At 50.0% G+C, this 21,075-nt stretch overlaps 2 protein-coding genes across 7 annotated transcripts in view; both read right to left on the reverse strand.

The window, feature by feature from the left end:
- Positions 1 to 8,292: 8,292 nt before the first annotated feature.
- The window catches only part of SPMIP6 (sperm microtubule inner protein 6), a 31,907-nt gene continuing 19,124 nt past the window's right edge, over positions 8,293 to 21,075 (reverse strand). For 5 of the 6 annotated variants that reach the window (XM_058445486.1, XM_032164003.2, XM_032164002.2 and 2 more), the window contains one exon: positions 20,733 to 20,899. In XM_058445486.1, coding sequence (XP_058301469.1) covers positions 20,794 to 20,899 — 106 coding nt within the window. In that variant the 3' untranslated portion in view covers positions 20,733 to 20,793. Of the gene's footprint in view, positions 8,521 to 20,732; positions 20,900 to 21,075 lie in introns of those variants that run through there. The other variant, XM_058445487.1, reaches the window with a different exon arrangement.
- Positions 8,514 to 18,750, reverse strand: MYORG (myogenesis regulating glycosidase (putative)). The gene is made up of 2 exons (XM_032163995.2): positions 18,496 to 18,750; positions 8,514 to 14,638 (listed from the first exon to the last, which is right to left on the reverse strand). The coding sequence occupies exon 2, from the start codon at positions 14,573 to 14,575 to the stop codon at positions 12,431 to 12,433; it is 2,145 nt and encodes a 714-aa protein (XP_032019886.1). The 5' UTR covers positions 14,576 to 14,638; positions 18,496 to 18,750; the 3' UTR covers positions 8,514 to 12,430.

Consider the following 21,075-nt stretch of genomic DNA (forward strand, 5'->3'; position numbering starts at 1 on the left):
CCATTATATAAATATGCCACACTTTCTTTATCCATTCCTTTACTGGTGGATACTTAGGTTGGTTCCATATCTTGCCTATTGTGAATAATGCTTCAGTGAACATAGGATTGTAGATATCTCTTCAACATACTGATTTCATTTCCTTTGGCTGTATACCCAGAAGTGGGGTTGCTGGATCATCTGGTAGTTCTATTTTTAACTTTTTTAGAAATCTTCATACTGTTTTCCATAATGTCTTTCTTCTTTTTTGTGATAGGTATTTATAGCTATAAATCTCCCTCTAAGTACTGCTTTCACTGCCTCACATAAGTTTTAGTATATTTTCATTTTCACTTATCTTGGAGTATTTTTTTTTCTTTTTTTCTTTTTTTTTTTGAGACGGAGTCTCTCTCTGTTGCCCAGGCTGGAGTGTAGTGGCATGATCACAGCTCACTGCAACGTCTGCTCCCCAGGTTCAAACAATTCTCTGCCTCAGCCTCCCGAGTTGCTGGGATTACAGGTGCCCGCCACCATGCCTGGCTAATTTTTGTATTTTTAGTAGAAACGGGGTTTCACCATCTTGGCTAGGTTGGTCTTGAACTCCTGACCTCAGGTGATCCACCTGCCTCAGCCTCCCAAAGTGCTGGGATTACAGGCATGAGCCACCGCACCCGGCCTATCTCAAAGTATTTTTAAATTTCTCTTGTGATTTATTTTCTGATCACTGGTTATTCAGGAGTCTGTTGTTTAAATTCCACACATTTGTTAATTTCTCCAACTTCCTTCTGTTATTAATTTCTAATTTTATTCCATTGTGACTACGGAATATACTTTGTATGATTTCAGTCCTTCTAAATGCATTGATACTTGTTTTATGGAATAATAGATTACCTACCTTGGAGAATGTTCCATGTGCTCTTGAGAAGAATATATATTCTGTTGTTGCTCATGGAGTATACTATAGATGTATTAGGTCTGGTTGGTTTGTGTTGTTCAAATATTCTGTTTCCTTGTTGATCTTCTGTCTAGTTGTTCTATGTATTATTGAAAGTGGGGTACGGAAATCTCCAACTATTGTTTTTTTGCCATGGAAAAACCCTCTTATTTATTTGATTAAACAAAAATAAAATAAGCTGCATAGGAACAATTTTAAAGTCTACAGAGACACCAACCTTGTTTTAGGGCTGCAGTAGTTGATATAGCATCTCCGCGGCCTTCTCCAGCCTACTCTGTGGACCACAGCAATACATTCAAAAGCCTGTTAGCTAACGCAGGTGTTTTTGAACACTTTTCCATTGGCTCTTGACCTGCTCATTGCCTGTCATACCTGCAGCCTGCAATCATAGCATTTAAGATTTAAAAGTGAAAGCCAAAAGAAAAACAAACAAAAACTCACTTTTGCCTAAAGCTTTGGGGGAAATGTTCATTTCCCCACCCATCCAGTGAATTGACAGAATTCACACCACCATGGCAAAACCCAGTTAAAAGAGGCAAAAGGCAGTCAGCACCCCAGAGGAACTTACAGCATGGTTTCTGCAGCCAGGGGAGTTGTTTTGGTAGTACACAGTCCTTGAATCATGTCTGCCTTGGACAAATAAAAATTAAGAGGTTTAACTTAATCATTCTAACATAGGCAACATGCCCATGTTAATCCCTCCAATTCTGCATTCATTTTTTTCTTAAAAAAATAAAATAAACTCAACTGAATCATATCTTGTGCAGTTAAAAATTAAAGCACTAGGCTGGGCACGGTGGCTCATGCCTGTAATCCCAGCACTTTGGGAGGCCAAGGCGGGCAGATCACAAGGTCAGGAGATTGAGACCATCCTGGCCAACATGGTCTTTTTGTACTACTAAAAGTATAAAAAAATTAGCTGGGCATGGTGGCGCGTGCCTGTACTCCCAGCTACTTGGGAGGCTGAGGCAGGAGAATATCTTGAACCCAGGAAGCGGAGGTTGCAATGAGCTGAGATCACGTCACTACTGCATTCCAGCTTGGCTACAGAGTGAGACTCTCTCAAAAAATAAAAATAATAAATAAATAAATAAATAAATAAATAAATAAAGCACTAGCTATTTGGGAGGTTGAGGTGGGAGGATCTCTTGAGCCCAGGAGGTCAAGGCTGCAGTGAGCCATGATCACAGCACTGCACTCCAGCCCTGGCAACAGAACAAGACCCTGTCTTAAAAATAAATAAACAAATAAATAAAGCATTTTGCCAATATAGCACAAGGTCTAATGGACAGTATAAAGCAAGTTTCTAAAAAAATACTAACAACCCTCCCATTTACCCAAGTATACCTAACATGCTAGTAAAAAACAACATCCCTTACCAACCCACCTGCATTAGGAGAAAAGGAAAAAAGAATGAAATCTTACCACCCTAAAAACAAGATAACCCCAGGAAAAATATTTCTCTGAAGAAAGACAAGTACAGAGACTGCTAGAAACATAAAGAATGATTACAGAGCTGGTTATTTAAAGCAAGTAAACACTTTGCTACACACATTAACATTCAGTCAGTGTGCTCTAAGACTGTCTTAAGGAAAATAGTACCCGAGCTTATAAGTTAATACAATCATTAAAAGAAGGTCTAAGATCATGTGGATACACAAAACTTTCAGAACCATTACTGGTTAAGTGATGATGGCAAACATCCCACCAGGCTGGCTTGTTAACCCGTAAGATGAATTTTAAAAACAGACATACTTGAGGTGCCTCTTCACCATGGTGTTTATAAGCCAAACTCACAATAATGACAGTGGTTTTGGACCCTCCTCTCTTCTAACTAAACCAAAAATTAACTAGGGAAGAAAAGAGGCAGAAGGGCCAATACGGTATATTCTGGTAATGTGCTTCTCAACTTTATCAAGTACTTAATAAACAAGTAAAGGGAAAAAACAACCCATCAATGTGTTACTTTGGTAGAAAAAAAAATTAAAACATAAAACAAAAGAGCAACACACTTCATCAGTCATTGCTCAGTAAAAACGGTGATTTTCCAATATTATTGTTATTCGTATATATATATATGTGTATATATATATTTTTTGTTTGTTTTTGTTTTTGAGATGAAGTCTTGCTCTGTCGCCCAGGCTGGAGTACAATGGAGCGATCTCGGCTAACTGCAACCTCCGGCTCACTGCAACCTCCGCCTCCCGGGTTCAAGCGATTCTCCTGCCTCAGCCTCCTGAGTAGCTGGGATTACAGGCACCCACCACCACGATCAGCTGATTTTTGTATTTTTAGTAGAGATGGGGTTTCACCATGTTGGTCAGGCTGGTCTCGAACTCCTGACCTCGTGATCCACCCGCCTTGGGCTCCCAAAATGCTGGGATTACAGGCATGAGCCACTGCACCACCACACCCAGCCCCTTTTCTTTTTTATAATAGCAATGGGATCTCACCATATTGCCTAGGCTGATCTTGAACTCCTGGGCTCAAGCAATCCTCCCACTTCAGCCTCCCAATGTGCTAGGATTACAGGTGTGAGCCACTGCACCTGGCTGTTGTTATTGAAATGTCTAGTCTTCCTTCAATTCTAACAGTTTTTGCTGTGTGTCTCTTTGGACTTGTTGTTTCACCCAACTTTTATGCTAAGAGTTAGACTAAATCATAATTGATCATTGAAGTCCATTAAAAGTGGGTCAAATTGTATGTGTTACACATTTAAAATCTTGCTTATCATTGTATATCACTTTTTAAATAGAATGTAATTTATTTTGTGGCCAGGCACAGTGGCTCTTGCCTGTAATCCTAGCACTTTGGGAGGCTGAGGCAGGCGGATTGCCTAAGCTCAGGAGTTCAAGACCACCCTGGGCAACATGGTGAAACCCTGTCTCTGCTAAAATATAAAAAATTAGCTAAGTGTGTTGGTGCGCACCTGTAGTCCCAGCTACTCGGGAGGCTGAAGCATGAGAATCGTTTGAGCCTGGGAGGCAGAGGTTGCAGTGAGCTGAGATCACACCGCTATACTCCAGCCTGGGTGATAGAACAAGACTCTGTCTCAGAAAAAAAAAAAAAAAAAAATTATTTTGTGCTTTTGATTTTTTCTAGAAATTTACTTATACAAAAAGCACTGTTTATTTGTTTTAAAGAGATGGAGTCTTACTATATTAGCCAGGCTGGTCTCCAACTCCTGGTCTCAAGCAATCCTCCCTCCTCAGGCCCCTAAAGTTCTGGGATTACAGGCATGAGCCACTGTGCCCAGCACCTGAAAAAGCACTATTTGGTAGAGTCATGTTTTAACATAGACTCAAAGCTTCCCTGCCTCTGAACAGGGGCCACAAAGTCCTAGTCTGGCTTCTGTGTCATGTTAAGAGGATGTGGAGTCCAGACAGAATCATCAATGGTCAGGGTCAGGGCTCAACCTGGGGTCCAGAGTGGTTATGTCTGGGAGGCTCAGTGGAATAGCTAGGAGTGGAATTCAAGCATAACACTATTGAGAGGCCAATTGTGGGCACTAGGGAGGGAAGAGGGAGCAAGTGTTCTAAGTGCAACAGACTATGTATGTCCCTGTGCCTGAAAGAACTGGTCCCAGCCAGGTTCTGGCCCCCAAGGTTTGTAAGGTTTAGAAAGTGGCCAATATCTCTTGTGATGTCTCAGGCACAGAGATAAATGTGCAAGGAACTATGTACCTCTTCTGGCCCCTGTGGGGTGGACTCTGGCTGGGTGATAGGGAAGGCAACTAGGTAAATATTGTGGGAGTCAGTGAAGGTGGGTAGCTTACCTCCTTGTATCGGATGTGGTTTCACCTATGACGGGACATGTGGGGCTGAGACCTCAATTTCCCCTTCAATCGGGAGCCCTCCAAGCTCCAGAGCATCTCCTCCTAGAAATTTTCCCTAATAACCACTCATCCTATTTTCCCACCCACACAAAAGAGGATCTGCCTGGAGCACCACCTGTTTCCCCACTACCCCTTCACTGCTCAGGGTGAAGCAGCGTCAAATGATCCTCTCCCCAGCAGGGTGGTCTTAAACTTTTACCTCCTAGTGGCATTTCATAGAGGCAGTAGAAAACCAAAATACCCTTTTGACCTTAAAAAACAGTGCCTTACACCTTTACTGAAAGTGCTTGTTTGCTGAATTGAAGACTTTAAGGAATGAAGTTATAATGGTAGAATCTCAATTGAAATTCCTGTGCAGATATGTGACCCCAAGTGAGGCCCCTATGTTTGGGGAGTAGAGGCTCTGACCTCTAGCCATCTAGCCTTTGGCCCAACTCATTCTTTCTTTTCTAGAAGTGCCATTCCCCCTTCCCCCTGCTGCTGCCCTCTTGAAGCTGTGCTACGGGAGCCCAGTCTCAGTGAGACCAGTTGTCTGCCTTTCCTCAGTCCCCACCAAATCCACTTTCTGTCCCCTCCCGCCCCCATCCTGCTCGGGATTATGTAATAGGAAGTTCTCAACTAGACTCCCTGGGGAGGGAAAAGGGGCCTGAGAGGGAAAAACAGCACAAGAATACAGAGCACAAGAGGCACAACCTTTTCCTGTTCTCTAGACTGAGAGCTCCCCAGAACGGGGCCTCCTCTTCTGTTTTCTCCCATACCTCCCCGCAACCCTGGAGCCATGCAACCCAGGGCTCACCACATAAGGCCAAGTATTCTACCCTCCCCTCAAGCTGCTGGAAAGATCCTTGGGCAGGACTAGCCTTAAGATAAAAAGCAGGCTGCTTCCTTGGGAGCAGGGGTGTGTCTGGAGAGGGTAGGGTATCAGCAGAAGCCCCACTGAGTCGAACAATGGCAGGAAAGGAAACCACGCAGTTGCCACTGCATTTTTCTTCAAGGCTGAGTCTGCACAGACCTTTCCTGGAAGGGATGGTTGTACAGCTGTTTCCAGAATAAAAGGTAGCATTTCTTCAAATGCTTTTCAAAATATGATGGGGTGTGTGTGTGTTTGTGTGTGTGTGTCTCCCTCACAGAAGCAGAGACAGAGGAGCGAAAAGGAGCCAGATCACAGAGGCTTTGAATACCAAAGCTTTGATTTTTTTCTAAATGACATGATTGAATTTCACGAAGATTTCCTTGGCTGCTGTGTGGATTGGTGGTTTGCCGGGTCCAAGAGCGGAAAGGATTAGGAGACCACTACAGTGGTCCAGGCTCCAATTGATTAGGTCTGATGTGGGATAGTGGCCAGGGGACAAAGAGGTCAACATTGGCCCTTACTCAGGGAGGGGAGAAAGGACCAGAGTACTTGGTGAGGGGAACCAGGAGAATAAGATTTGCTCTGGAGCCAGATCCAGGGTCAGAAATCTGGGGAAACAATGACAAAAACTCTCCCAGAAAACCCATAGCTTGGGCTCATAGAGCAGGCTTGGCTGGGGCTCAACCCATTCATATAGTGTTGGAAGGGAAACTGAGACACACTCTCGGGAACAGAAGGTCACAGAATGGGAGCCTAGGCTCCGGTCCCAGGCTTCCTGCAATGGCCATTCAGTTCATCCCCATTACTCCTGAAGAAGGGAGTTCCCATTTATGCATATCACACCCACTGCCCACCAGCCCAGGGGTAGAGGGGAGACCAGTGAGGAATTCTGGCTACGACAAGGCTGCTGGAAGCTCCACAGGGGAGGGTCAGCACCCGCCCCCACCCAGATCCAGATGTGCAGAGAGAGATAAATTTGGAATGTGCAGGGATAAGGGACTGGACAAGGCTGGCAGGAGCCAGAGTTCCTGGCACCCTGGTAAATTAGGGATAGGGATAGCTGGCAGCCCAGTTCTTTTCTCTTTCCCTAGCTCCAAGAAAGATCCTCATGAATCCTCACATTTCAGCATGCCCTCCCAATTACTTGAATCTTTTTTTAGCATCAATGGAGAAAGGGGAAACACTTCTTGGCCTAGAATCAGGCCCACTTGGTGGCAGCTTCAGAGATGCACATTTCAGCTAGCTCCCATCCTTGGAGGTATACACACTGGGATGGGCCATGCTGTTGAAAGGGGGTGAGTTCTGGGTCTGAGATTCTAGATCCCTGGAAACAGGATACCAACGTTCTAGTGCAGCTGTGGTTACTAATTTTCCATATGACCTCAGGCCAATACCCTCCTCTCTCAGAGCTTCAGTTTGTTCATCTGTGCTTTTGTGATTAATGGGGTCAATGGCAGAAGCCAGACAAGAAACCAGATTCCAAGCCAAGGGCCAGTTTGGTGGAATTTGGCCAGACAAGGTGTGCAGTCTGGTTTCCATCCAGGCTGTCAGACACTCCTGCCTGCCTTCAATGCCCTTCTAAAAGGTACTCCTCCTCCAGGGAAGCCTCACAGATTATCTTCTTCCTCCCCATGTCACACACTGCTTGGTCCAGGGCTGTCCAATAATACTTGTTGCAACTATGGAAAAGTTCTATAATTTGCACTGTCCAATATATTAGCCACTAGTCACATATGGCTGTTGAACATTTGAAGTGTGGCTAATGTGCCTAAAGAACTGAATTTTAATTAATTTTAGAAGTAAATTTAAGAAGCCATATGTGGCTACTCACTACCATATTGGACAATACAGGTTCTAGCCAAGGCTTTTCTCTCTTTGTTCCTTGTTTATAATAGTTCATAGGAGTTACCATTTATTGAGCATTTACTCTTTGCCAATTTTTGCATAAGTGTTTTATTTATTTTTTTCCTTTTTTAAATTTATTATACTTTAAGTTCTAGGGTACACGTGCACAACGTGCAGGTTTGTTACATATGTATACATGTGCCATGTTGGTGTGCTGCACCTGTTAACTCGTCATTTACATTAGGTATATCTCCTAATGCTATTCCTCCCCCCTCCCCCTGCATAGGGTTTTATACACATCTCAGTGAATCCTAGAAATTCCATTTTAAAGATGAAGAAACCAAGGTTAGGTAAACTGGTTTCAGGTTGCATAGAAAGCTGGAGAGCCATTCAAATGTGGGTCATGTTCTCCAGCCATTTAAGGAACTTTCCAGGGCCCAGCCTGGGGTTCTCCTTCTACACTTACTCCAGAGCACATGGCTGGACACCAGGGTCTGGGGAGGCTTATCAGTGAGTATCATTTGGTAGATGGTAGACACTTGATGAAAAGGAGAGAAACTATATTCACTTTCCATCTCCCAGGGACCCAGGAATCCTGGCTCCTGACATCCCACCTTGAGGTATCTCTCTTTTTGCCTTTCTCCTGGACTACAGTGTCCTTTGGGTCACAAACTCAGAGTTCAACTGGGTGCTATGTGCAGAGGACTGGGGATGGGGTGTCACAGCAGGCCCAGAGAAAGCCATCCAGGCTGAGAGCTGGGTTCTAGAAGGATCCTTGTTTTTAATCAATAAAACAAGAAATAGTATTATAATAGCTACCATTTATTGAGCACCTACTTTGTGCCAGGCACTTTACATACATTTGTGCTTGTAATTCTTACAACAACCTCGGGAGGTAGGCATTATTATCACCATTTGACATATGAGAAAACAGAGGCTTAGCAAGGTTAAGCAGCTTGTTCAAGGTCACAGAGCTGGTAGATGAGTGATAGAATCAGCACTTGAGTTGTGCATCTCTGAGGGCCCCAAAGCTTTCATCAGGCATTTTCCACACTGAGGAAATAAAGAAGGTAGAGGAGTGGTGTATTAGTCTGTTTTCACACTGCTGATAACGACATACCCGAGACTGGGTAATTTATAAAGAAAAAGAGGTTTAATGAACTCACAGTTCTATGTGGCTGGAGAGGCCTCACAATCATGGTGGAAGGCAAAAGGCACATCTTACATGGCAGCAGGCAAGACAGAATGAGAGCCAAGCAAAAGGGGAAACCCCTTAAAAAACCATCAGATCTCGTGAGACTTATTCACTACCACCAGAACAGTATGGGAGAAACTGCCCCCATGATTGAATTATCTCCCACCAGGTCCCTCCCACAATTATGGGAGCTACAATTTAAGGTGATATTTGGGTGGGGACACAGCCAAACCATATCATTCTCTCTCTGGCCCCTCCCAAATCTCATGTCCTCTCATTTAAAAATCAATCATGCCTTTCCAACAGTCCCCCAAGGTCTTAACTCATTTCAGCATTAACTCAAAAGTCCACATTCCAAAGTCTCATCTGAAACAAGGCAAGTCCTGATCGCCTATGAGCCTGTAAAATCAAAGGCTAGTTAGTTACTTCCTAGATACAATGGAGGTACAGGCATTGGCTAAATACACCCATTTCAAGTGGGAGAAGGTGGCCAAAACGAAGGGGCTAAAAGCCCCATGCAAGTCTGAAATCCCGCAGGGCAGTTAAATCTTAAAGCTCCAAGATGGTCTCCTTTGACTCCATGTCTCACATCCAGGTCACATTGATGCAGGAGGTGGGTTCCCATGGTCTTGGGCAGCTCCACCCCTATGGCATTGCAGGGTACAGCCTACTTCTTGGTTGCTTTTACAGGCTGGCACTGAGTGTCTGTGGCTTTTCCAGGTGCATGGTGCAAGCTGTCAGTGGATATACCATTCTGATGTCTGGAGGATGGTGGCCTTCTTCTCACAGCTCTAGTAGGCAGTGTCCCAGTGGGGTCTCTGTGTGGGGGCTTCCCCTTCCACATTGCCTTAACAGAGGTTCTCCATGAGGGCCTCACTCCTGTAGCAAACTTCTGCCTGGACATCCATGCATTTCCATACATTCTCTGAAATCTAGGCAGAGGTTCCCAAACCTCAGTTCTTGACTTCTGTGCACCCGCAGGCTCAACACTACGTGGAAGATGCCAAGACTTGGGGCTTGCACCCTCTGAAGCCAAGGCCTGAGCTGTACCTTGGCCCCTTTTAGCCATGACTAGAGCAGCTGGGATGCATGGTACCAAGTCCCTGGGCTGCACACAGCAGGGGGACCTTGGGCCTGGCCCACAAAACCATTTTTTCCTCCTAGGCCTCCAGGCCTGTGATGGGAGGCACGGCTGCAAAGGTCTCTGACATGCCCTGCAGACATTTTCCCCATGTCTTAGTGACTAACATTCGGCTCCTTGTTACTTATGCAGATTTCTGCAGGGGGCTTGAATTTATCCTCAGAAAATGGGTTTTTCTTTTCTATCTCATCATCAGGCTGCAAATTTTCCAAACTTTTATGGTCTGTTTCCCTTTTAAAACTGAATGCTTTTAACAGCACCCAAGTCACCTCATGAATGCTTTGCTGCTTAGAAATTTCTTCTGCCAGATACCCTAAATCATCTCTCTCGAGTTCAGAGTTCCACAAATCTCTAGGGCAGGGGCAAAATGCAGCCAGGCTCTTTTCTAAAACATAGCAAGAGTCACCTTTACTCCAGTACCAAACAAGTTCCTCATCGCTATCTGAGACCAACTCAGCCTGGATTTCATGTCCAAATCATTATCAGCATTTTGGTCAAAGCCATTTAACAAGTCTCTAGGAAGTCCCAAACTTTCCCACATTTTCCTGTCTTCTGATCCCTCAAAACTGTTCCAACCTCTGCCTGTTACCCAGTTCCAAAGTTGCTTCCACATTTTCGGGTATTTACAGCAGCGCCCCACTCTACTGGTACCAATTTACTGTATAGGTTCATTTTCACAGTGCTGATAAAGACATAACCAAGACTGGGTAATTTATAAAGAAAAAGAGGTTTAATGAACTCACAGCTCCACGTGGCTGGGGAGGCCTCACAAGCATGACAGAAAGGCACGTCTTACATGGCGGCAGGCAAGAGAGAATGAGAAGTAAGCAAAAGGGGAAACCCCTTATAAAATCATCAAATCTCATGAGATCTATTCGCTACCACCAGAACAGTATGGTGGAAACTGCCTCCATATTTCAATTATCTCCCACTGGGTCCTTCCCACAACACATGGCAATTATGGGAGCTACAATTCAAGATGAGTTTTAGGTGGGGACACAGCCAAACCATATCAGGTGGGGAAACGGATGCATTCTCTAGGGGGTAGGGGTCTGGTTTTGCTACCAGAGCTGTTGATGGAAGCTAAAGTTCACCCTGTTTCCCACCGACCCGCTCTGGCATGCCACTTTTCTCCAGACTCAGCTGCAAAGTCACAAAAAACTCACTCCGGCTGAGGTTGCTCTTCTTAGAAACAGAAAATGGCTGGCGTGATGGCTCATGCCCGTAATCCCAACACTTTGGGAGGCCAAGGTGGGTGGATCACTAGGTCAGGAGTTCGAGACTAGCCTGGCCAACATTGTGAAACCCCATCTCTACTGAAAAATACAAAAAGCCAGGCATAGTGATGCATGCCTGTAATCTCGGCTACTCGGTATGCTGAGGCAGGAGAATCGCTTGAACCTAGGAGGGGGGGGTTGCAGTAAGCTCACTTGCACTCCAACCTGGGTGACAGAGCAAGACTCCATCTTAGGGAAAAAAAAAAAAAGAGAGAAAATGGCTGAGATGAAAGACCTTCCCCTGTCTGTTTATTGGTAGTTGTCAGTGTGTGCATGTAGCCTGTGTTCAGAAGCACAGACCACCAGAATAAGAACATCACTCCCTTCTAGGCCACACCCCAGGCACATGTGCAGGGGGTGAGGCAGCTGAGGAATCTTGAAAGGGCTATTTATTTCCTACTAGAGTCCTGGGGAAACCACCTGGGAGGAGGCTGGCTTAGCAATCAGAGCCTCACATTTGCTCCATGACCCCTTCCTCCAGGTTATCCAGCCTCAGAGAGGTTGTGTTCATTTCACAGATCACGGACCCATGATGCGTGTTTCTCTCTCTCTCTCTCACACACACACACACACACACACACACACACACGCACACTCTTGAGTTAAGGCACAAAGTCTGGCCTGCATGGCCCTGCAAGTCTGTTCCCATCAGGCACATTTGGCCCAGGGCTGATCCCATGTATGTACACAAATGGGTTAGTGCAGTGTTAGGAGTCTGTTCACAAATAGGGAACACGATGATGGCCCTGTGCTAAGCCCAGTCCTCCTGTTCCCTGAGAGGGGATCTCTTGCCTCCTTGTCAGTTAGCCAAACACCTCCCCAGCTGGACTGGGACCAAATCAGCCACAGTTCAGGTGAGTGCTGGGGACTCAGGGCCTGGCTTCTAACACTAAGAAAGCACACTTTCTAAGTGTGGTGGGGGCTATTTGGAGACCTTAAATAAGATCAAGTCCCCACCTAAGATGGACAAAGATGGCCACGAAAGCCAGGATGGAAAGGTTTCTCTTTGTGCTTTTAAACCCGAACCACGTATAACAGGAACAGAGCTGACCTTTTTCCTCTAAGCTCTCTGGCTTCCACCCCAGGGAAGAGGTTTCTGCAGATTGGTGTGAGTGTGGGGGTTGAAAGGGCACAGTAAGGATTGTGCGTCGGAGCAGGAGATTGCTTCAGTGCCCCCTCCCCAGGCCCCACCTTCGGCAGCTGGTTCCAGCACATTTAAGTCAGCAGCCACCTAATGGGTGGTATAGAGGTGGAGGTTCCTGGGAGTACATGGTGCGAGTGTGATGTGACGCAGGGTTCAGGGTCTGCATGAAGGCTAGGGGCTTTGCAGTTACCGGGCCCTGGGCTGGGTCAGGATGCCCAGGTAAAGTAGGCGATCTCATCCAGGTCGACCGGGTAATCGGTGAGCAGCACCGGCGTCTTGTCGAAAAGCTCACCCTTGTAGCTGCGCCACTTGCCGGCGGGCAAATAGACGTCGCGCTCCTGCTTGCCCGGCTCCAGCACCGGGGCCACAAGCAGCGTGTCCCCAATAAGGAACTGCGAGTCGATGCGGTGAGCTGTTTCGTCGCCGGGCGCAATCCACCAAAGGGGGCGCACGATAGGGTCACCCGTGTCGGTGACCTCGCCCGCCAGCTCAAGCAACAGCGGTGCCACAAGCGAGGCCCGCAGGGCGGCGAACTTCTGCGCGATGGCCACCACTTCCGCGTCGTAGCGCCAGGGCGGGATAGAGAACTGCATGGCAGGCATAAAGGCGGCGACTTCCAGCCAGCGAATGTAGAGCTCGCGCTCGGGCACATCGCCGCCGGCTGTACGCTGGGGCACGGCGTTGCCGCCCACCATATCGGGTAGGATGAATGGGTAGCCCAGCATGCTGACGGTGAGCACCGCGGGGATGAGTGAGCGCAGCCCCAAGTCGTAGCCCCACACAGAGTCGCGATCCACCAGGCGGAAGAAGCAGGAGATGTTCTGTGACTGGTAGCCCACGCGCACCTCCGCCAGCGAGAAGAAGGGCAGCGCCATCTCAGTGTAGCGCCGGCTCCAGACGCTGGGGTCCGGCAGCGGCCGGTAGGTGCTGAAGTCCCGCGGCAGGTAGCTGACCTCGCCCGCGTCGAACTTGAAGGAAGCCACGGAGTAGCGAGAGCGCAGCCGCCGCAGGTGTCCCTGAAACCAGTCGCGGGCCTTTGGGTGCGTGAAGTCGAGCACCGCGCCGATGCCGTTCCACCAGCGCACCAGCGCGGGTAACCGGCCCGTGGGTTCGCGCACGAACAGCTCGCGCTCCACGCCCTCGCCGAAGCGCGACGAGTTGTAGTTGACAAACGGGTGCACCCAGAGCGTGACGTGGAAGCCGGCGTCGCGGAGGCGGCGGAACATGTCGCTGGCGTTGGGGAATTTGACCTCATCGAAGTCGAAGTCGCCATAAGCAGGTGTGTACATGTCGTCGATTTCCAGGTGGCTGCTGTTGAAGTGGTGCTGGCGGATCTGTTGGGCAAAACGCAGCACCTTGTCCTGGTCCACGGCGCGCCCGTACAGCGCCCACGTGGACCAAATGGGGTCTCGGAAGGCCTCGGGTGCTGGCACCCTTGAAGGCTTGTTGAAGTAGCGGCGCACCATGTACTTGTGGATGGAGGTGACGTCCGAGCCCACGCACACTCGGTAGCTCAGCTCTGGCGCTGCGGCGCGGCCGGCGGGTGGCTTGTAGGGCGTGTCGTGGTAGCGCGCCTGAAGCCGCAGCGAGCGCTCCGTGCTGTTCCAGCCCAGGTGGAAGGGCACTGAGTCATTGACTTTGATGGCGGCCGCGCGCGAAGATAGCCAGTAGCGCTCGAGGATGCCCCCAAACGCGGCGTCGGAGGAGTAGACATCGCTGGTGACGAACGGCTGGGGCTCCTGCTGGCCATCCAGGCGGATGGGCCAGTGTTGCGTCCTCATCTCGGCGCCACCATACCAGTGGGCCGCCGCGTCACCCAAGAACATGGCGTGCTCCACGGCCCGGCCCGGCGCTGCCTCCTCCCAGCGCACGCGATAGCACATGACCGTGTCCTTGGGCCGCACAGTCTGGATGAAGAAGTGCAGCGGCCGCCCGTCGGCCGTGAGCGAGCAGCCCAGCAGGGCGCCATCGCGGCTGCAGGAGTCGAGGTCCAGCGCGCCGGAGCGGAAGGCCAGGCGGAAGACCTGCTCTCCCTTCTGGTTGCGGATGGAGAAGCCGCCAGCTTTCAGGTCCAGCAGCTCTGCGCGAAGTCGTTCCGCCTTGCGTAAGGAGACGCTGTAGTAGCACCAGGCCACCACCGCGGCCAGCACAAGCAGCAGCCCCAGGACCGCGGAGCCCAGCAACGGCTTCAGCTCTTTGGAAGGCTTGGGCTTGGCAGGCGAGAAGTTGTCTGGCAGGAAGGTGTACATAGCTGCGGCTGCGATGGCCTCGGGGTTCTGACGGTATGCGTAGCAGCCAGGCCGGCGGCGGCGGAGGTAGGCCTGGCTCTTCTCCTGAGGGTTCTGGAGCATTAGTGGGCTGCTAAGAAAGGAGCGGGCCGTGGGGCCATCTGACTGAGCTCATCTCACCCTGCTCTGAAAGGAGGAGAGAGATGGAACTGAGCTAGCTCATCCCATGATATTCCCATTTGCTGCCGTAAGCTAAGAGGAGGTGTATACTTTGGGAAGGTGAATACTGGAACCTGAGGGCTTGAAGAGTGGCAAAGGTGAGACCCTTACCAGGACAATCTATGCCTAACCCACCCTTTCTCATGGGACCTAATGCTTGTCCAAATTAGGACTCTGTGACTGGGGGGCGGCGCATGTGACTGGGAGATGGCACGCATCTTCATTTTCCTAGTGGAGAAACAAACCCTGAGAGGGTCAGGAAGCTTTCCAGGATCACAGGATAAGCCAGGCCTCCCCGGATCACACATGGGGCCGTTCGGGCTGAAGAGACAGGGAAGGAACTAGAAAAGTCCTGCTCTCCTAGAGGTGTGGATGGTCGGGGTGGGAGAAGGGATTGTCCAGCCAGCTCCTTGAGACTTTTTTTTTGTTTTTTTTTAAATGGAGTCTCCCTCTGTCACCCAGACTGGAGTGCAGTGGCGTGATCTCAGCTCACTGCAACCTCTGCCTCTTGGGTTCAAGCGGGTCTCCTGCCTCAACCTCCCGAGTAGCTGGGATTAAAGGCGCACACCACCACACTTAGCTAATTTTTATATTTTTGGTAGAGACAAGGTTTCACCATGTTGGTCAGGCTGGCTTCGAACTCATGACCTCAAGTGATCCACCTGCCTCAGCCTCCAGAAGTGCTGGCATTACAGGCGTGAGCCACCTCGCCCAGTCCCCCTTGAGACTTTTAACAGGGCGGTAGGCTAGCTTCCCTGTCCCCAGAGCAGGAGAGGAGGGAGGAAGGGAGAACAGCTCAGGAATGCGCTTTTATCCTGAGTCAAAAGCCTGATGAAGTCTGGAGATTAAAGAAGACACCCAAAGCCAGACTTAGTCCCAGGGCCTGGGTTGGAGGGAGGTAGAGTTGGGTTCAGACATTAGGGCCTGGGGCAGGAGCCTGGCATGGGGGGCCAGTTGTTTCTCACATCTGCTTCTCTTTGCCCTCAAACTCACCCTGCTGTCAGCCATCATCCATCACCACATCCATTCCCCTGCCTGCCTTCCTGCTTTGCTCCTGGCACCACATCTGTGGGCCAGCTACTTCCTAGCTCTGTTTCACCCACTGTTCTGTTTCTGTCATAGTTTGGGCACTGTCACTTCTCCCCTGTATTACTGAACGCTTCCCCCAACAGGCCTCTCTGACTCTAACTTCTTTCTCACCAGTGCCTTCTGATCACGGCAACCATAGTGATCTTTCTAAAGCACTTATCAAGCCATATCTGTCCCTAGCTTTGAGAGCTGCTCATTACTTCCATGATGAAATTTTAAAGTGTTTGCTTTGCATTGGAGGCTCGAGGCATGATGTGTTCTCAGCTACCGTTCTGATTCCATTTCCAGCCAGGCCTATCTTGTGATTACCAAGCTCGTTCCTTCCCCAAGCTAAATCCTTTAGGCCACCTGCTTCAGGAGATTTCACCCACCTAGCTTGGGCCAACGCACCTCCTCCACCTACCTGCTCTCCAGGGATCAGACACCCACCACTACCACTAACACACATAAACTCTGACACACTATATGCTAAATATCCAGATATGAGGCCATGCACGGTGCTCATGCCTGTAATCCTAGCACTTTGGGAGGCCAAGGAGGGCAGATCGCTTGAGCTCAGGAGTTTGAGACCAGCCTGGGCAACATGGTGAAACCCTGTCTCTACCAAAAATACAAAAAAAAAAAAAAAAAAAAAAAAAAAAAAGCCAGGCATGGTGGTGTGCACCTGTAGTCCCTTGGTGCTACTTGGGGGGCTGAGGTGGGAGGATCACTTGAGCCCAGGAGGTCGAGGCTGCAGTGAGCCGAGATTGTGCCACTGCACTCCAGCCTAGGTGACAAAGTGAGACCCTATCTCAAAAAATAAAAATAAAAAAGTAAAGATATGACTACAGGGAAACACAGGCTCAGGGGAAGAGGTGTGTCCTACTCTGCCACTCAAGGCCACTGACCGTTCCTGTCCCAGGCTTCAGAGCAGAGTCCAACAAAGAAATAGCACCACCCAGGTGCACACATGGGCATACACACAGCCAGCCAGTTGGTTGCCCAACTGCTGCAGCTCGGGGGAAGAAGAGAAGGAGACCGGCAAACAGTAATTAGCCTGCTCCCAGATGTCAGTGTCTGTCTGTAAGTCCCCAGGGACTTCCAACGAGATGCCGGAACTACTCAGGTTTTTCACCTCCCCCATGCAAGAATGCAAGGTGTGGAGCAGAATTTGATCCTAAATGTCAATACACAGCTCCTCCCATAGGCACTTCCCACACCGTGCTAGCTCAGGGCCTCATTCTCAGTGCCCTCTGCCCCCAGCTGCCTAAGCTTGTCAGCCCTAGCTAGTCTGGAACAGACTCTTATTCCCTTTCTCTCAGTCTACAACGACTTAGCTTTCCTCCCCGTTCCTATATAGATACAGCTTAGAAAACACCTCCTGGAAAATGCAGCCAGTGGCCTTTAGCTGATGCCCTCAAGCTGAGCAGAACCCAAAGAAGGCCTTAGGTGGCTCAGATCACACCTGCGAGTTTATATTCATTCATTCAAGATAACCAAAGCCCTATTCTGGGCACCAAGGAAATAAGGAGAGAGAGGGTCAGTATCTGAAGAGGAGAGAGACTTCCTCATCCTCAAAACTTTCATATGAAGTCAGCCTATCTCATGAGCCCTGGAGGCAGGAAGAGGCCACCAAGGTGGATTCAAAAGCGCTTTCCAACAGTTATGTTTTGAGAATCTTAATTTTCTGGGATCTGAAGTTCTTTGATGAAAGACAGAAGCCCACAGGCCTGGGCACCCACCCACCCCAGACACCATGATAGTGTCCCAAATGCCACCACAGCATCCAGTTCTATCAACAATGTGGAACAGCAGACATAGCTACAGTGTCCATTTTACAGATGAGGAAACGTGGCCCAAACAGAAAAACGAACTTGTCTGAAGTTAGCCAGGTAGCAAGGCTGCCTGGATCTAAAATCCCAGCCTAGCTCTCTGCAGTGTTAAGTTTTAGGAGATGGGAGATAATGATCTGACCTGGCTGCCTGAATGCAGTAGCAGAAAGGAGCCCTGGGGCTGAGCTGGTGGGACCAGCTTCCATCAGATGGACATGGCATGGTGAGGCCTGTCTTTCCAAGGGCTGGTGCTGCTGCTTGCTCCACGTGGACCACGAGCACCACGAGGGCAGCAAAGAGGGCAATTTTAATGGCATCTGGTACTGGGGCTTTGGGGGAGGAAGTCTGTGGTTCCGGTGTTAACAGTGGTGCCAGAGACCTCTGTAATCTGCCGCCTCCGCCATCTAGTCAACCCAAGGCTAGTGCTAGCAGGTGGAGTCTGCAGGGCGGGTCTCCCTGGGCTCTGCCCCTGCTGAGCCTCTCCCCACTGGACACTCAACCTCAGTTTTGGCTGCCACAGCTAGTCTGGTCTGAAGGGGAGGGCCCCGCCCGACTCAACTGAGGGGAGGCCATTCCAAATAGAATCGTTAGTTGGACACAGTTCCCAGGGGGGATGGAAATGTCAAAGGCAACTCGATCCGGCCCATCTCCCTCTCCTGCCCGGGCGACGGGATCCGCGGGGATCGAGTGACTGCCTACACAGCCTGGAATACTCCACAGCCGCCCTCAGCACCCCACCCGAAGGCTATACTGTCCGAAGGGGCCGACCGAGGTCAAGGGACCTGTCGCCCCACGGGAATCGCGGCCGTGGGATGGGCCCAGGTGTTCAGGCTCGCTCCACCCATTCATCGGTGGGAACGAAAGTTCAGGAATAGTGCTCCTTCAGCAGCCCCCCACCCCCCACAGCCCTCCCGCTGGGCTCACCCATTGCAGTTACAGCCCGGCAGAAGCAGGGGTGAAGGAGCTTCCCGCCGATCCCCTGCGCTTGAACCAGAGTGAAGCTGCTGCCGCGTCGCGCGGGGCTCTGTCTGGCAGGGCACAGCCGAGCCCCTCCTCGGGCCCCGCCCTGGGGTTCCTTGGCCACGCCCCAGTCATCAAGTCTCGCCTGGGGCCTCAGAGTCCAGCCCTGCCCTTGACGTTCGACCCCTCCTCCCAGGTTATCAGGCGGATCTGTGGCCCCGCCCCTCAGCCCCACCTTCCTCCCACCGCTGTGTGCTCTGCCCCTGGCATTTCAGGCTTGCTCAGTCCTGCGCCCCGCGGCTCCGACTCCCGCGGCGGGCCCGCCCCTGCTCGGTCACTGCTAACCCGCAAGCAGGCGGGGCTCGGCCCCAGGCCTGCTGGGACATGTAGTTCTGCAGAAAGGAGCAGCTGCGGAAGGTTGGGGTTGTTGCACCTCTAGGCTAGGTTTGGAATGAGGATGAGAGGGAGAGAGCTGCAGGGTAAAGGAGCAGAGCTGGCCATTGGAATTCCTTCCTTCCCTGTTTGGGCAGGTGGAGGCCATATCGGTATAACGCTCTCACAAGCCCTCAGTTTTCCATAGGAAAAGTGGTGGCGGAATTCCGCGAGTATCTCAGCGCCCAGTGCAGGGTGCTTCCAATCAAGGGCCCCACGGAGGGAGCTGTAGTTCCAGCCCGCCGGGAGTCCAAGCTGTCAGCTCCCACCGGACCAAACCAGCAGTGTCCGAGGTCAGGGACTGAGAAGACCGGTTTCTGCTTGGTGTTTTGCAACGTCACCCGCCTCCCAGACCGCCACCCCAGACTAGTTATTTATAGGGTCCAGCCCCTCCTCCTAAGTTACAGCCTTTAGTTAGAAATGCCCAAGCTGCGGGAAAGTGGGCGTGCCCGGCCATGCCCCTCTCCCCGGGGGCTGGGCAAGACTCTGAGGTTTCATTGCTTTTCTTTTATTTTCTTTTATTTTTATATTTATTTATTTTTGAGTTTCGTTCTTGTTGCCCAGGCTGGAGTACAATGGCACGATCTCGGCTCACTGCAACCTCCGCCTCCCGGGTTCAAGCAATTCTCCTGCCTCAACCTCCCAAGTAGCTGGGATTACAGGCACGTGCCACCGCGCCTGGCTAATTTTGTATTTTTAGTAGAGACAGAGTTTCACCATGTTGGTCAGGCTGGTCTCAAACTCCTGACCTCAGGTGATCTACCTGCCTCGGCCTCCCAAAGTGCTGGGATTACAAGCGTGGGCCACCGCGTCCGGTCTTATTTTATTTTTTTGAGAGAGGGTCTCGCTCTGTCGCCCAGGCTGGAGTGCAGTGGTGTGAACATAGCTCACTGCAGCCTCAATGTCCTTGGTTCAAGCTATCCCCTCCCGCCTCAGGCTCCTGAGTAACTTGGACCACATGTGTGTGCCACCATACCCTGCTAATTTTTAAATTTTTTTGTAGAGAAGGGGTCTCCTTATGTTGCCCCAGCTGGTATCGAATTCCTGGGCTCAAGTGATCCTTCTGCCTCGGCCTCCCAAAGTGCTGAGATTACAGGTGTGAGCCACTGCACCCAGCTGGTTTCATATCAATTTGATGCAGAAATAAAAATACTGAAGATCACAGAGATTTTAGAATGGCCCTTTCTTGCTCCCTGAGGGGCAGAGAAACAGGGCTTTGTTTTGCAACTTGAAATTTCTTTGTCATGAGACCCTCCAAAATTATGTTTTGACCAGTTGGACTTGGAATTGGACTTGACCCCTTGTGCAGCAAGGGTGTCTGAGCACAGAGAGGCTTTTGGGAGGCTGTGATGGGGACTCCGGGAAGCAGAGATCAAGAGCTTTGGGTGTAGGGATAGGGCTTTGACTGTGGAAGGAAGGATTCTGGGTCCTCTGATGAGTGGGAGGGCATCTAAGTTTGGGAGCATACTGAAGAAATATTAGCTGGAGGGTCTTCGTGGGGTGGAAAGTAGATGGCTCCTGCCTGCATTGCAGGGTGGACCCACCCGTTTGGGCTCTGGGATTCAGGGGAGGAGGACAGCAGCTGCATATAAGGCTACTGTTCTGTGTCAGGAGGGCACTCAGGGATGTACTGAGATGATGGGGTTGGAAGGGCCCAGGGAAGGGTGACTTTGAGAAAAATTGCATCTCAGTTGAAGGGGTTTGGTAGAGGCCTGAGTGACTGGCCCTTCACTTCCAGATCCTGCTGGGTAAGGACACAGGAGGCAGGCTTTGGGGGTGAAGAGTTTATTTGTTTGTTGCTCTGCCCCCGTGGCCCAACAAGCCCAGGCTCTACCAGCAACGATAGTCGGGATAGGTCTCAGACACGAACTCAGGATGGATAACATAGTTGTTTCTCTGGGGACCACCAGACTTCTTGAAGTGACTTGTGTCCCATCTACAGGAAGAGATGGGTCAGCCCTTTTGGATCCTCGTATGTCAAAGTGAATATCTGACTCCAGTTTGCAATGCTAACCTTATCCCTACACTTTGCCTATAGCACTGACCTTGGGTTCCAATACTGACCTTCTGACCTTAGAACTGTTAAGTTGCTGATACCCAATATTTCCTCCT

The sequence above is a fragment of the Hylobates moloch genome, unplaced genomic scaffold (assembly GCF_009828535.3).
Source record: "Hylobates moloch isolate HMO894 unplaced genomic scaffold, HMol_V3 SCAFFOLD_10, whole genome shotgun sequence".
NCBI classification, from domain to species: domain Eukaryota; kingdom Metazoa; phylum Chordata; class Mammalia; order Primates; family Hylobatidae; genus Hylobates; species Hylobates moloch.

Excerpts from the sequence above, each read along its gene's own strand:
- MYORG (XM_032163995.2), bottom strand. The coding sequence starts at position 14,575 with ATGCTCCAGAACCCTCAGGAGAAGAGCCAGGCCTACCTCCGCCGCCGC.